The sequence below is a fragment of the Parasteatoda tepidariorum genome, chromosome 9 (genome assembly GCF_982258835.1).
Source record: "Parasteatoda tepidariorum strain Cologne lab strain chromosome 9, Ptep-v5.0, whole genome shotgun sequence".
Taxonomy (NCBI): domain Eukaryota; kingdom Metazoa; phylum Arthropoda; class Arachnida; order Araneae; family Theridiidae; genus Parasteatoda; species Parasteatoda tepidariorum.
In genome coordinates this window covers 37,656,657-37,672,701 of record NC_141763.1, presented here as the reverse complement: position 1 = coordinate 37,672,701, position 16,045 = coordinate 37,656,657, and the positions used below count along the sequence as shown (strand labels likewise).

The window sequence follows — 16,045 nt, the reverse complement described above, 5'->3', positions numbered from 1 at the left end:
AAAAACATCTATCCAATTAAAAGTGTCAAAACCAAACGATTGGCTTTTCGTTTTGTTTACACACCAAAAACCCAATATGCACCGACAATCTCATTATGAGGATTATACGTAAGCCTATCAATCCTCTTACGTAAGGTAGTCAGTTACCTTTATTAGCCAGGCATACAGAAGCCGCTATTAAAATATTTGAAGTCATCCATCAACCAACGCCATTGAAATCAATCCTCCACAATATCAATTACTCGTGAACGTAACTGCACGCAAAATACAAGTGATCCATGAGGGGTAGGGGGGGATATTAAGGTCAAGTTTGGGAAGAAGGGGAAGAAAAAGATGGATACAGGGGACGGGGGCAAGAAATTCAGAAACAAGAATTGGACGGCATTGTGATTGGGGCGGGTCTTCCTATTTTCGAACACTGATCGGTGGCTATGAAGATGGAAGATAAAGAAGATGAACCTTGGACAAGATCGACAGGTCTCGATGAAAAATTGAAAGATTTGTCCTCAGAGAATTTATGTCTGATATCGGAATGGAGGCCAGCACCCAAAGGAGAAGGGTATGTGGAATTATTTCGAGTTCTATTTTGACCCTAAAAGGAATCAATTATCTTTCTTCCTACACTAAAAAATTCCGGATAAAATTACGTTTTAAAGCACTGGCACCCTGAAGTGCAGCATTCGTAAAATCCATTTTACCGTAAAGTTTTATATCGCAATAATAATATTTATTTAATTACAGTGATTCGTTGATTTTACAGTAAATATTGTTGTCAGAATTATGGTAAATCAGATTTTTTTGTTCCGTTAAGTTTTTACGGTAAAAAATACTGGTACCCACCCTGATTGTCATAACTTTTTACTGTAATTTGGCCTGGAATTTTTTATTGTGTAATGTGTCGTCTTTTATCGGAATCAATGTGTTCCATTTTTTTGAGTTTTGATAAATTAAGAAACTTTAAAATTTTAAACAATATTTTTTTAAGTTTTTATTTTTGTATGGAAACCTTTATTTTGAATAACAGATAAACATTACATTTTTTTTGAGAAAAAATATTCACACAAAATAAAAATTCGCAAACCGTAAATGTTTTTTTGATAAAATGATCGGATCTTCACATACGAAGATACAATTTTGATGATTCAAGGAATTAACTTTAAATATACTAAATTTTTTTCGTAGGTAATATTTTAGGTTACGAAATCATGCACAAAAATGTTACTTCATTAAATGAATATATCTTTATTTTTTACGGATTCAGATTTTCGACCTTCAAAATATGAGAATAACCACAATCTCGAAAATATAGTCCCAATAGATTAGGCAAAGTAGCAGTTAAAAGTTTAGTTTTTTTTAGTGTTAATTCAATTTTTCACGCTGACTAGCTTAGAAAAAGTTATTTTAAGTATAAAAAGTAAAGAATTTAAGTAAAAGTATTTTTTAAATTCTATTTCTCTAGAATTATTTGGCAAACTCTGTTCATATTTCGTATTTTTTTTCAATTAAAAGTCTTGATTTGTCATTTAAACTTAATTTTGAAAAGTAATATAAGAATGTATATAACTTAATATTAAAAGTTTTTTTTTAAGCATTATTAAAATAAGGAACAAAAATAATAAACCTAGTTCTAAAAATTTATTTTTACTGTAAAATTTGTGTTATATAATTGAGTCCAAAATTTTTTTGGTAACCTTAAAAAGTTCAAGAGATGTGGTGAAATGCGTAAAAAATAAAATAATCATTAAGAGATCACAGGTTTTGATCGCTCTCCTACATAAAACTATTCAAAGCATATTTTCCGGATTTCGGCCACATTACCCTTCTATATTTTGAGGGGAAAAAATCCAAAAAAAAAAAAAAAAAGGATAATTTAGAGAAAAAAACACTCCAGTGTCTAATTTCGTAATTTTAAAATAGCGCTGCACAAACATGTAATATTATAGTAATAGTTTATCATATTTTGATCCTCTAATCATCTTAGTGTGTGAAAATCTGATCATGAGAACAAAAGTTATAACAATTTTTCGCATTTTATTTTGCAGCTAAAGGTTGATGAATGCATTGTTTTGCCTATCTCATCTGCGTTGTAGTTCCTAAGTTATCACAGTGTGGAAACATTTAAAAAGTTGTGACAAATATTATATGATTTACAGTAAATCTCATAGGGTTTAATTTATCCTGAATTTTAGGAATTCAATTGATCACTTACAATGCATATTTAATTTATAAATATTTAATTTAAAAGACAACTAAGCCTTTAGATTTAGCATTTAATTTTTAAATATTTTGGGCCTATAATAATTAGTTTAAACGATCTGTTTCCTCCATCTTTTTCAACAAGTTTGTTTTAGTTTTTCTAGAATGTGGCTACGCTCAGTTCTCTTTGATTGGCTACAGAAATAAGCTGGAGTTGATCTAGGTTTATAATAAACTAGGAATGATTTCTATGAACATCAAAGTGAGGGTGCTCCATTTTTCCCTAGGTGGAGTTGAACCTGTATTCAAATAATGATAATGAATATTAAAATAATTCTTACCGAAATGCTTTGATAATGATTTAAGTAAAATTAGAAGTAAAATATAGTTTTAATGTATTAATTTGGATTAAATTTGGTAATTTTATCATGATACCTTACAGGAGGGCATAAAAATCATTTATTCGGAAGAATTTTGTATTTTTTACCAAATGCGCGGTAATAAAAACTATAAATTTGAAAACTGAGACTTTCATTTATTAAAAGTTATCTAAAAATATCTAAAGTGATATTTAATGTTCACTTAATATAAATAACATTTTAAAAAAGGCCACCTTTTATCTGATGTCAATATTAAAATTCGAACTTTAATGGATTAAAATCAATTGGAATTAATCTTATTGTTTTAAATTACACAATTTAACTAAAACGTTACAAACAAAATTGTATTTTTTAACTACCATCATTTTTCCTAAAAGATTATCTCAAATACTTAAAGTGGTATAAAAATTATACTCCGCTCTCAATTGAGGATAGTTCCGAATCGTGATCTGTTGCGCTAACTACAATCGCTAAGACACCAAACGGATTTCAAGCTGGGGAAATTAAAAGAAGAACGTAGTTTTCGAGAGGGTGGCTAGAATTTATATCCTTCAATTTAGCCCTCTTTCTGTAATTTTTTCCAATAGCTGCTGACCAAGTAAAATTAACACATATCCAAATAAGGAAAATATACATAAGTTTATAAATTGTATGGTAAATTGTATTGGAAATATTAAACAATTTCTATTTTCCTTAAATATTAAAATCTTAGAAAAAGAACTTTCTACTTCACAAAATGTATAACAGTTTTTTTCGTGATTCTCGTGAGAGCAGTAAAAGATTTCAATATCTCTGTGCTCAGCTTTCATACTGATCTGCCAAATATTTGAATTGGTATAGCAAAATTTCTGTTTTAACTTATGACTAAAAAAGATTCTGTCCACTACAGTTTATTAATAATTAAAACATCTACATAAACTATCAAAAAAGATAGTGGCGAAATTTTAAAATTTTTAGCTTGCTTAATTTATCTACCATTTTAAATAAAGAGGAAAGCTATATTACTTTCTAACAGCTCTGTTCAATATCAGAAATCGTGCTTTAATTTTATAAATATGTTTTTTTTATGGTTGCCTTTACTAAATGCATCTTAATTTTATTTACTCTTTTGTTATTATCAATTAAATCATAAATCTATAAAATTTTAATTATTTTTCCAGTGGGTGCAAACTTGAAATATTTGACTTTAATAATACAAAATATGATCATTGACATGCTGGCGTTACTCCAAACTCCTGTTAGTTTTTTAAATTGTTTCTTGTATGATTAGTAAACTAAGAAAATTTATAATTTTACCTTTATGAGGAATATGATATGTATGAGCCGCAATAGCTCAGGGGATAGAGCGTTCGCCTTTCAATGAGGTGAACCGGGGTTCGATACCGGCGGTGGCTGGTCGATACGAATTCCGCATTCGGCTTGCACCGACCACAGTTTTGACGGGAAATATCCTCAGTGGTAAAGGGATCATGAGTTAGAGTCTCCTTGCCGTCAGCCTAACTGTGAGAGGTTCTCGTGGTCTTCCTCTACATGTAACGCAAATGCGGATTAGTTCCATCAAAAAGTCCTCCATGATGGCAAATTTCTCCCAATGCTTGATCCAGGAGTTTCCTTGTCTTCTGGAATGGGTTCAAAATTAAAAGGCTACGGAGTTGAACATTAGTTATCATAAACCCAAAAATTGGGTCGACTGTTCAACGACTGTTATAAAATAAAATAAAATATGATATGTATGATTAAATTAATTTATAAATTCTACACACAGCCAGATAGAATTAGATTCGATGTGTCGTATTTAGTTTGTTCAATTTCATTTGCGATATGCACTTTTTAAGCAATTCAAATATTGCTTCAAATATTCAAATATTGCATATTCAAAAAATTGCTCGTTTTAAGTTCATGAACAAATGACCCTTTTACCGTGTTGATTTTCAACTCTGTAGTTGCATTCCTGTGGCCTGTATAGTGGCCTACATGATATTTTTTCATGCAAGTTCAATAGTTAATAACTCTTGAACAAATAATCGAATGTTAAATTTTTGGTTTCATTCCACTGAGCTTCCTAATTTCAAGTTCCTAAGACTAATAGTTTTTGTTCAGCAAAACAAAACTAAACGTTAAGTTGAACACACAAAACAGCGGCGGGGCTCATAATTTTTTTTGCGTAGAGAGAAATGCGAATGATTCCCATTTTTATTAATTCAACCCAATTTAGGTTTGAGAAATAGAGTCTTATAAAATTTAAAAGCAGAAACACTATTGCTAGTACAAAATTATTTTAATGAATCTGCAACTAGCTTAGCTATTAAAACGGCTGAGACGATATTTTGAAACTAAAGCACATACTCTAAAGAGAAATAAATATCAAATAGAATTATACTGTAAAACTATTCAAAAGTTTGTATTTCTGAAGTTTCTCTAAAACATAGACGTTTAAAAAATTAATTCTTACGTTTTCAAGCTAACTCGAATGACGTTGCAATTTTGGTAACTAATTTATCTCTTTAAGTTTTCAGAAATGTTTAATTTTTAAAGCACTTTTTATCACTAAAAATGCGGAAAAAACTATATTTAGGTTTGACCCTTTGACGCAAAATTTTTATGTGGCACATTTTCATACTTTTTACTAATTACAAATATTGTATTTAGCATTTTAATAATTGATAGTTACGAAATACAGCGTGAAAGATCCGTGCCCTTTTCTGCGTTAAAGGTAAAACCTTCGAAACACTGCTCACTTCTGAACAATTTTCACCAGAGTGCATTTTTAATTTTTTAAAAATAATTTCTTAACGGATTTTCATGTTCTTCTTGATTAAAATTCTCCATAATAACTACAAATCTTATCAGCAGAATCTATAGTTGCTTGTTGCCTCCTTGTTGAACATGATTATGAACAATATTTATACTTTATATTGGCGAAACAAGGCCTATTCCTTGCATAAAAGTGCTTAAAGATTAAGTTTTTCAGGAGATTATAAAAGTCAGCGCTGCGCATCCGACTGGGTCAATACTAAAATTTATATGTTGTACAAAAATATTAGGAAGGGTGACCAAACTGGTGGCTAGTTTTGAAATATTTTTACAACAATTTACAGAATAAAAAGCCGAATTATTGTTTAAAAGTCATTAAAGGGGATTTTTTTTCCTAACTGTATGTGCTAACAATATAATGTTTTTGCACTTAAATAGCATAAAATGATTTTAAATTCTCTAGAACAATGCACATATTATAGATACCTCACTGATACACAATTGTCTGTCCTTGACTACCTTTATTTTTTCCTTTAAAATACGGATATCAATATAAAATAAGGATATCAATATTTTCATTTATGAATTCAAAATGTATCAAAAATATTTCGCATTTGACTTTTTAAACTATATCATGTTCCCCTTTAAGTAAATGCTTATTAATGATTTCCATAGACTCAGAATGATTTTAACTGATATATTAATTTCTGAAAATTAATACCATTTATTGCGTAATGAATACCACGTATCATTATCTCATAAAACATTGTCTGAAAACAGTGTTCTGTTTAATTCATAAACAGAGCACAATTCCTTAGCAATGTCATCAATATACTTTCTCAATTGAGACGTCATGTTTAAATAGAGATGTATGTAACTTACTATTAACTGTTACGACATTAATATCGATCAATAATTATGCGTTTAATTGAAGGGTAGCATTTACATGATGATTTGAGGGTTTATTGATCGGGAATCTAATTCTACTAATAAAGATATCAGAGAGAGATTGGGAAATAATAAATAGGAACATATATCATTTTGTTTCTCTTACAAGCATATTGTCATTGGTTTTGACGTGCCTGCATTCTTGTAATCATAGCCCGCAAGATATGGCAAATAACGTGTTTTCTGTTCGATTTGACAAAATAATCATATACATTTCATATTACTCTATCACTTAAAATACTTCTTTTTGATTTCAAACTATTATACAACGTGTTTAGTTTTTGGAATAAAGTAAAAGCTTTTGGTATTTGAATTGTTCTAACCAAAACTAATTGCAAATCATTTCTGTAACTAAAAGTGCTTTGTGTAAAATTCTGGTTAACTATTTATTTTTTAATTGTAAGGAAATTAATTTAATCATAAATATACATTTGTGGCAGTTGTAGGACATGATTATCTCCTAGGCCTGAGCCTACACTGTAAAAAATTGTGATCAATTTACGGTATTAAGAACCGGCACTTTGGTTTTCATCAAAATCAGTTTTACAGTAAAATTCATCTTTATATCAATTTATTCAGTGATTTTACATTAATTATTGCTGTAAAAATTTCTGTATATTAGATTTTTTTTTTGTTCCGTAACATGTTCCGGTAAAAATGAATGAAAAAAGACACCGGTAACCTAAGCGCCGGTATTTTTTACTGTAATTTGATTCGGAAATGTTTTACAATGTAGGGCCCATGATTTCTAAAGGGCCTCAAATATGTTAAAAAAATCATTAAAATTATTGTAACTTTTTAAACGTGAAAAAATTGCATAAATTAGAATCAGATATGCAGCTTAATAAGTTTCAACCATAAAGAATGTGTTTATATATACATGAAACGACTATTAACAGTTTTTATTTTGTTCATAACTTGTTGTTCATATTTTGTTTGCAGATATGTAAGCTTTAACTAAGAAAAAACAACTTTTAATTACCTTTAAGAATTTTTAGATTGTTTATTCTAAATAAAAAAAAGTGCTAGAAATCATTGGATAGAAAAAACGCTGGGGAAAAAGTATGCAGGCCAAAAGATTTCTTTCTTTTCTTAGTATTAACATATTATTTATCCAAAGAATAATTTAAAAACATTAAGGCTTTGGAAAATTTGGAGGGGGGGGCTAGGGGTCTCATATTTATCATAATCAAATCCTGGATTGTCGTAGAACGTCTTTAAATTATTAAAAATTGCTCTTCAGTCTAAAAATATTCGAAACCTTGGCTATCAAAATTTATGATAATAATAGTAAATATCACTTAAATTTTTCTTTATTTCTTTTCGGGAACATTCCTTTCATTTGTTTCGAATTGATTAAATATGTAAAGTTATGCAAGGAAGTTCTAGAAATCAATTAAAAAATATGAGCACTCGTTTACCAGATGATTTACCATAAAGTAGTATTGATTTATAATGATATGGATTCCTAAAAAAGTACATTATTATACATAAACATTGTAACATTTCTTGAAATTTTTAGCGTAATATATTTATTTAACCTAATGCTTATCAGTATAAATTATACAAGTTGTACAAAAAATGATGAAAAACAAAGATATTTATTATTATGTGTAATTTTTTATACTTTTTACAAGCTTTAACTAAAATATATTTAGAAATACAATATTTAAGTACAAGTAGGATAATTGGTTATGTATTATGAAAAATATGAATAATCATACATTTGTTTGAACATTAAATCAATCCGTATTTTATCTTAAACTTAGACATGTATCAATGGTTTTTAATTACCACTGCTAGTCATTCAGCATCAAGTGTACCGAAAATTCCTACCTCATTAATTCAAATGCCTGTTTAATTTGATACGTAGATACCAGAGAGCATGCTAAACTGCAAATTTTAGATCGAAAAACTGAAAGGCAAAATTGTTGCAAAGACCAAATAGAATTATTAATGACCGAATGGAATAATTTAATTACTTGCAAGTAATGCTGTATGTGTTAATAATAGCATATTGCGATTTTTTGTTAAAAAATAATATGATAATACCCAAAAAAAAAAAAAAGATTTCGCAGTTAGAAGCATTTTGAAACACTAAACATTTTTTGATGGAAAAAAAATGCATTTTTGAAATTGCTTCTGGGAATAATTATGTGTTGATCATGTGTTGCTTTAGTGAATAATTTTTAAATTGGTCAACCGAATCAACGAATATTTGAACCGAACTAATTAAATTTTTCCACAATGTGTAAAAATGCGTGAAAAGCTCCACTGGCTCCTCACATATTTCTTTTATTGGTCTTCTTATTAAATGTTTCTTTTAAACCTTTTAATTATAGGTATCTAAACCTCTTATTGAAAAACGCAGAAGAGCCAGAATCAACAGGTCCTTATCGCAATTGGTGGAAATGGTTGCAAAACCCCATAAAGCTCCACAAGTAAGAATTTTTGCGTATTATTTTTAAAAAATCATATCTTTATATAATGTCAAACGATTTATCAATAAACTTCACAGTTCAGTTTGTTTTAGTTCTATTACTAAGAAATGCGTGTGTTTCGGTTAAAGTGATAAATTCAATCATTAATACTAACCGGCAAAAATTAATAGTAGTTTACACAAGTCCTTTGTCCACTTTATTTTATTTCCCTTCTGTCTTACAAAATGTTTTTCAAGTCAAAGTGACGCTAATGGACGGCTTTTATCAAGCAGTTGTTATAAAGTTCTGAAAGTAAATGAAACAACATTAAAATAAAACTGTATTGTAAACTATAAAAAGGCTATAATTTAGAAGTGAGCGGCAGCAAATAGGCGGCTTAGCCCTCTTGTTGTTCTAAAATTAAAATTAACGTATGATTCATAATACTTTATTTTTATATATATATATATATATATATATATATATATATATATATATATATATATATATATATATATATATATATATATATATATATATATATATATATATATATATATATATATATATACGAGGTGTGATCAAAAAGTATCCGACTTTTATTCATAAAATAAACGTTTATTATGATATAATTATTTAATACAAATCCCCTTCAAAGTAGTCCCCTTGGGCTGCCACACACTTCTCACAACGCTTCTGCCACTGTTGAAAGCATCGCTGGAAGTCCTCCTTCGGTATGGCTCTCAGATGGTCTGTCGCATTCTGCATAATGTCTTCTCTGGTCCCTTTTAGTGGCATTTTCAGCTTTGGGAAAAGCCAAAAATCGCAGGGAACCATGTCAGGAGAGTAGGGAGGTTGACGAACCACTGGTGTGCTGTGTTTTGCCAAGAAGTTCTGAATTAAATGGGAAGAATGTGCGGGAGCGTTATCATGATGGAGCTTCCAACTGCCTGTTGCCCACAGATCCGGTCGCTTGCGCCTCACTGCGTCACGAAGGCGACGCAGAACCTCTTGGTAGTACTCCTTGGTGATTGTAGTACCGTGTGGTGCGTACTCGTGATGTACTAAGCCACTGGAGTCAAAAAAGGCAGTTAGCATGACCTTGACATTGCTGCGAACTTGCCTTGCTTTTTTGGGCCTCGGGGATGAAGGATGCTTCCACTGTGTTGACTGGCCCTTGGTTTCTGGGTCATATCCATAAACCCATGACTCGTCACCTGTAATCACTGTGTTCATAAAGTCGGGATCACCGTTCACAGTTTCCAGCATGTCTTGTGCGATCTCCAGACGAAGGTTTTTTTGCTCAAATGTTAGCAGCTTTGGTACAAACTTTGCTGAGACTCTCCTGAGGCCCAAGTCGTCAGTCAAAATTGATTGAATGGAACCAAAACTAATACTCACCTCGTCCACAAGCTCTCTGATCGTGATTCGGCGGTTCTGCATCACCAGGTTCCTCACTTGATCAATGATGGCATCATTTTTCGATGTTGAGGGCCTCCCTGAGCGTGGTTCACTTTCAACTGATAAGCGGCCATCTTTGAAGCGGTTGTACCACTCCTTTATCTGTGTGGTGCCCATCGCTTTTCCATTTCCAAACACTTGTTTAATCTTGCGAATTGTTTCCACTTGCGAATCACCAAAATTAAAACAAAATTTTATGCAATAACGCTGTTCGACTTTTTCTGACATTTTAAAAAAAATAAAATCCGACGACACTCACTTGCACCTGTTCAATCATGAATGGCCTGACGCCGACTGACTTGTATTGGAGCTGTAGAAAAAAATGAGCATGCGCACTAGGAATGCTCACAACCACACATCGAGCCCCGCCCCCATAGCTGCGTTTGTTTGACCAATAAAAATTAAGGTCGGATACTTTTTGATCATACCTCGTATATATATTTCTAAATTTCTAAAATTTTCTTTTGGCTAAGAATTTTAAAATCTGGCAAATAATTTGAAATCCTTAGCATTGGCTATATATATATATATATATATATATTATGTCAATTAGCTTCAAATAAGAAACAATACGTTTGGGAGATTTATTCAGAACTTATTTTGTAGTAAAATTTTTAATTTTTTTACTGTCATTTGCTAAATAAATGACATAAAGTGCTGAAATATTCTACAAATCAGAGAATATTGTTTGTAATTTTAATAATATTGTAGATCATGTTCGACGTTTTTCGATTTAAAATTTATTTCGCAATAATTATTTTATTTCTCAGCAAACAAGAGCTGCAAGGTTTGAAAAAGCGTATATTCTGGAAATGACTGTGGATTACGTACGGAAGCTTCGAGATTTAAGTGCATCTTCAAGTAAGTTGTTTTAAAATATTTTATTATTTTAGTTGTATTATGTATTATGCTCTCTCTGTGTGTATGTTAGAGAATCAAACTCGAGGAGCCGGGGTTCGATCCTCAACTCAGCTAAAACCCATGGAGTACATGATCGTAACCATGGTGCACATACGTGCTCGTAGAATTTTTGAAATTGAAAGTCCTGTGGTTGGTCACTGAAAAGTATTGTAAGTACAGGGATCTGACAAAAATATCTCCTCACTCTTCAGATCTAAGTCTTTACCAATTGAGGATGAGAACTCAAGAAGGAGTGGTGCTGCCATCTATCTATGGGTTTCTGAGCTAAGACGTACTTTCACCCTTGCTGTTCTATCTTGTCAAGCGAAAGGCGCAACTCCCTGACTTTGCATAAGACCAAAGACTGGCGAGTTTGGCTTGGCCAAGTGTTATTAGAAACAACAACTTGGGACAAAATAATTATTGAAACAATAGCTACAGTTTTCAAAATTGTTTTCGGTCTGTTACTTTCCTGTCCTCGATACAAAAACAATTTCGAATATTATTGAACACTTAAACTACAATTGTAACTTTTGTTTAATACAATTTAATCGAATTAAAACATTTTTGCCTATTTACAATCATAGAGCTCAATTATTTACATTAAATTTAAGAAACTGTGAGTTTTGGTTTGCAAGAAAACCGTTCAATTCATAAGGGCGCTATAAAACCGGTCAACTTCGAAATAAAAAAATTGAGTGATCCCTTTTTTCACGTGCTACTGCCTCCTTATTTCGTCTTCCTCTTAAACGAAAGAGTTTTAGTTCCTATCTTATTTTGATTAAAGTGATGCAGAAAATCAGCTTTTCCTAAAAAATTTATGCTGTGATAATATGACCAGTTTTGTAATTAAATGACGCGTTTAAGGAAGTATAGTGCTTTCAGAATTAAATAAATTGAAAGAGTAATTAAGAGAATTCGAAATTCTAATGTCACCACTCAATAGACTAGTAACATTTTGAATTCTCAATGAATGAAAAGAGAGTGACAGGACCACCTATTCTAAACCTTGGAGGTCTTGGGCATAATCTGTGAAAAGAATGGTGAAATAAGGATTACTTACTATTATTGAGAATTTGAAGTGTATATTGCAATGTCATTTATAAATCGAATTTTCTCCTATAATCATGACCTTTCAAAATTTCATGTCAAATGCTTCAATATATTCATCAATCGTATGTTTCTTGTTCGAAAATTGTATTTATTCTTTTTGTGAGGAGTTGTAATCGATGGTTTTTTTAAAAGTTAAAATACGTGGTATTATTCGAATTCTTTTTAATTTTAGTTTTGCTTGTTCTCTGGACGTATGGTATATAGCAAAAATGACATGGGCAGAAATTAAAAATTAAAAGAGCAAAAATTAAAAATTCTAAAGGAAGTGGACAGAAGGATAGCACAAGTTGCTAAATTAATCAAGATCCTAAAAAGCGCATTGCTTACAATAATTAAGAATTTTTAACGTAATTCTAAAGGCATAAGAACTAAGTGTTTTAATTTTATGAAATCATTCTCATAAATTTTTTTTTCTAAATCTAGAAAAAGCACTGACTGCATATATAAAGCTTATGTACAATGTTAAAATATATCATTTGAAGAATTTAAATGCATTTTTAACTTTTAATGTACTATATCAAATAATGTTTTTACTTTATGGACATAAAAAAAACTGCGTATTAGTCAGTTTCGCGATTCTATCAAAAATGTTGCATGTTTTTGTCAAAATAAACCCAGTGATGACCCAGTAATAAACCCATTTATGAAAGAAAAGTAAATATTTTTACCTGCTTTATGGGGTTACAATAAAGCGACCTCATATTATAACTCCAGCTTTCGTTTGTTCCAAAGAGGTCGTTATATCGAGCGTTGATTGTAGTATATTTTAAAACTCTTAATCTTTAATTTTACTACATTTCAGGTCATAATCCTGACTTTTTAGAAGAGGATGCTTTTCAAGTCGGCTACCGGTTGTGCATGTCAGAAGTCAAAAAATTCATCGAGGAAAGATTTCAGGACCGGACAAGAGAATTTCCAACTGCCTCCCTCCAAATGCATCTGGACAATATTCTTAACTCCTCCGCCAACAACGCAACTCCAAGTCTTTCACAAGAAGACATCGACACCACATCTCTTCAAGGCAAATCTAGATTTCGAAGTTATAGACTCAATAAAAGAAATATCTGTGCAAAAAATCCGAGCGAGATTACAATGCATTCTAATTTAGAATCAGATAGACTAATGAAACGGGATTCTCCTTTCGCTTCACCTCTATCAGCGGAAGATGAAAGTGCTTCTTGTTTTTCTGAGTCGGATAGCAGCAGCGAGGAAGGAAAAATGTTACATTATAATAAAATGGATTCTAATTATGGACGAGCCAGTAGATATGTTCATAATGCAGGCGTTCTATTAGAGGAGAACACTGTTTGGAGGCCTTGGTAATCATACTTGCTTTTGTAGTGCTCATTACTACTAAAAGCATTCTATGTTGGTATATTTGCAGCAATACTGCTGGCAAAATAGCTAACTGTTAAAACAGAAATGTTGAATTCTGTTTAAAATTTTAAAAAAAATATCAAACACTTTGTTGAGCTCATTTTTGCTCTTACTTAATAAGAACAGATTTGTAAACATTAAATTTTATAAACATCTATTCAACACAAATGACTGTTCACTCAACATGTAAATACTTGGATAAAGAATTTGGCTTTTTTGTAGGTTGAACAGCTCTGTTAATATCTGACTTTATGACGTCATCCATTCAACACAAATTACTGTTCAAACTACAGGGTAAATACTTTGATAAAGAGTTTGATTCCTTCATAAGCTGAACAGTTTATGTTAATATCTGGCTTTATGAAAACACCGATTCAACACAAATGACTGTTCAAACAACATGTAAATACTTGGATAAAGAGTTTCGCTTTTTTGTAGGTTAAACAGCTCTGATAATATCTGGCTTTATGACGTCATCCATTCAACACAAATGACTGTTCAAACTACAGGGTAAATACTTTGATAAAGAGTTTGATTGATTGATTGCTTCATAAGCTGAACAGTTTATGTTAATATCTGGCTTTATGATAACACCGATTCAACACAAATGACTGTCCAAACTACACGTAAATACTTTGAAAAAGAGTTAGACTTCTTCATAAGCTAAAATACTGTTTGTATCTGGCTCTATGATAACATCAATGCCATTCAAATTATCATTCAATCTGCATTCAAATGTTTTGATAAAGCGTTTGGCTTTTTCATAAGCTGAAAAACTCTGTTAATGTCTAGTTTTATGATAACACCCTATCAACACAAATGACTTTCCAAGCCATATAATTATATGTATATGCTTTGATAAAAAGTTTGGCATCTTCATAAACTGAACAGCTCTGCTAATATACTTTCCTCACAAACAACAACTACTAGGTAGACATGTTAAAGAATTTTGCTTCTGTTTAAATTGAACATCTCTGTAAATATCAAGGTCTATATTAGACGTAATACAAGAAAATCAATATGTCTATATTTTAATTAAGAATTGCACATCTTCAGAAAGTAAACGGTATGCAAACGGTAAACACTAATTCTATGATAATGTGTGACTAATTGTTGACCAACTAGGTAAATTTCAATCTATTTAACTGAACATTTATGTTAACTAAGAATGTTAATTATATGGTAATGAATTCAAGAGAGCACTTTTTTGCTGAATAATTTTGCTTGGTTTGAGTAGCACAATTATGTAATCAACAAGCCCAACACTAAGATAATGGGCGCATAATATGTCATGCAAATTACTGTGCAAATTGTAAATTTATTATTTGTTATACAATTTATTTTACTTGAAATTTAGCAATAATGTAAGCATTGAACATGTTTACATGAGCTACTATGAATACATGATGGTTACTCAACTGTCAAAACACTATGCTCACACTTCTTAAGGGGTTCACCAGTTTTGGCGAGCAATAAGCTTGTCAATCTGTAAACATTTTTCGATTTTATATTAGTTTTAAAATTTTTTACGCAGCATTTAAGCGTTTTACTATATGTAAAGGAATAGTGCATATTTTTGCTAAAAATTTCTGTTGTTGGCATAAAATCGAAAACTGTCTATATCTTGATGCCCTTACTGCATTGCCGATGCTAGTTCACCTCCTTTAAAGAAGAATTTTGCTCAATTAGAATTAAAATGTTTATTTTCATTATGACTAGCCATCAATTACTTATATTTCAATGAATGCAATACGGCTAATAAAAATAACTGCTTACGCTGTACACTTAGATTTTATCAAAGAATTTCTACTCAATTTAGAATAAACTAGCAAATGTCCTTTAGAAGTACTATTTAAATTTAATTTCCTGTACAAGACAACATGATAGTGAAATTAATCCCATTAATGTTGTTTACAATATTTTGACAAAGAAAAGAGTGCCTTTCCTAAAAAAGTTATATAAAGTTTATGTTTAAACTAAAGGAACTTACACCACTTCAACTTCGAAAAGGCCGCGTCCCATGACTTTATTTCCAATGGTAAATAGAATTATCTTGTTAACATAAGGCGAATTCCAAAAATGAAACTTCATTATCCCTGTTTGGGGTAAAAAAAAAACGTCTTTTTAAAAGAACGCAAGGCACATATGGATTAAAAGAGGAGTTGACAGTGTAAATGAAACGAAGTGATGAAAAATATATTCCCGCCAAAGTAATAAATGATATTCATAAGGTTGCTGGCTGATAGCAACTTAGTTGTTTGAATTTAATGATACATGGGGGGCTTAAGTGCTTAATTCCTTTATAACGCTATTGGTCTCGATTTGAAGAATACAAAATTTAATTCAATACAAAAATGATTTTTTTTTGTCACCAAACTTTTTAATTGTCAACTTCCTAAATTATTTTAATATCATAGCTTCTCAGCTTAACAGTTATGTTTTAGCTTAGCAATGATAAAAGCGTATAATTGGCAAATTTTAGATATGAATCTTTTT

At 30.7% G+C, this 16,045-nt stretch overlaps 1 protein-coding gene across 1 annotated transcript; it reads left to right on the top strand.

The window, feature by feature from the left end:
* The first annotated feature begins 363 nt into the window (after positions 1–363).
* Positions 364–15,262, top strand: LOC107442378 (uncharacterized). The gene is made up of 6 exons (XM_087151593.1): positions 364–559; positions 8,621–8,719; positions 10,930–11,020; positions 12,975–13,970; positions 14,299–15,000; positions 15,204–15,262. Exons 1-4 carry the CDS (start codon positions 518–520, stop codon positions 13,493–13,495), a joined length of 753 nt encoding a protein of 250 aa, XP_087007719.1. The 5' UTR covers positions 364–517; the 3' UTR covers positions 13,496–13,970; positions 14,299–15,000; positions 15,204–15,262.
* The last annotated feature ends 783 nt before the right edge of the window (positions 15,263–16,045 follow it).

Bases quoted from the DNA above. Each gene is read 5' to 3' on its own strand.
- LOC107442378 (XM_087151593.1), top strand. From the start codon at position 518: ATGTCTGATATCGGAATGGAGGCCAGCACCCAAAGGAGAAGG. The intron at 560-8,620 runs GTATGTGGAATT...TTTTAATTATAG, and splicing joins CCAGCACCCAAAGGAGAAGG to GTATCTAAACCTCTTATTGA. The intron at 11,021-12,974 runs GTAAGTTGTTTT...ACTACATTTCAG, and splicing joins AGATTTAAGTGCATCTTCAA to GTCATAATCCTGACTTTTTA.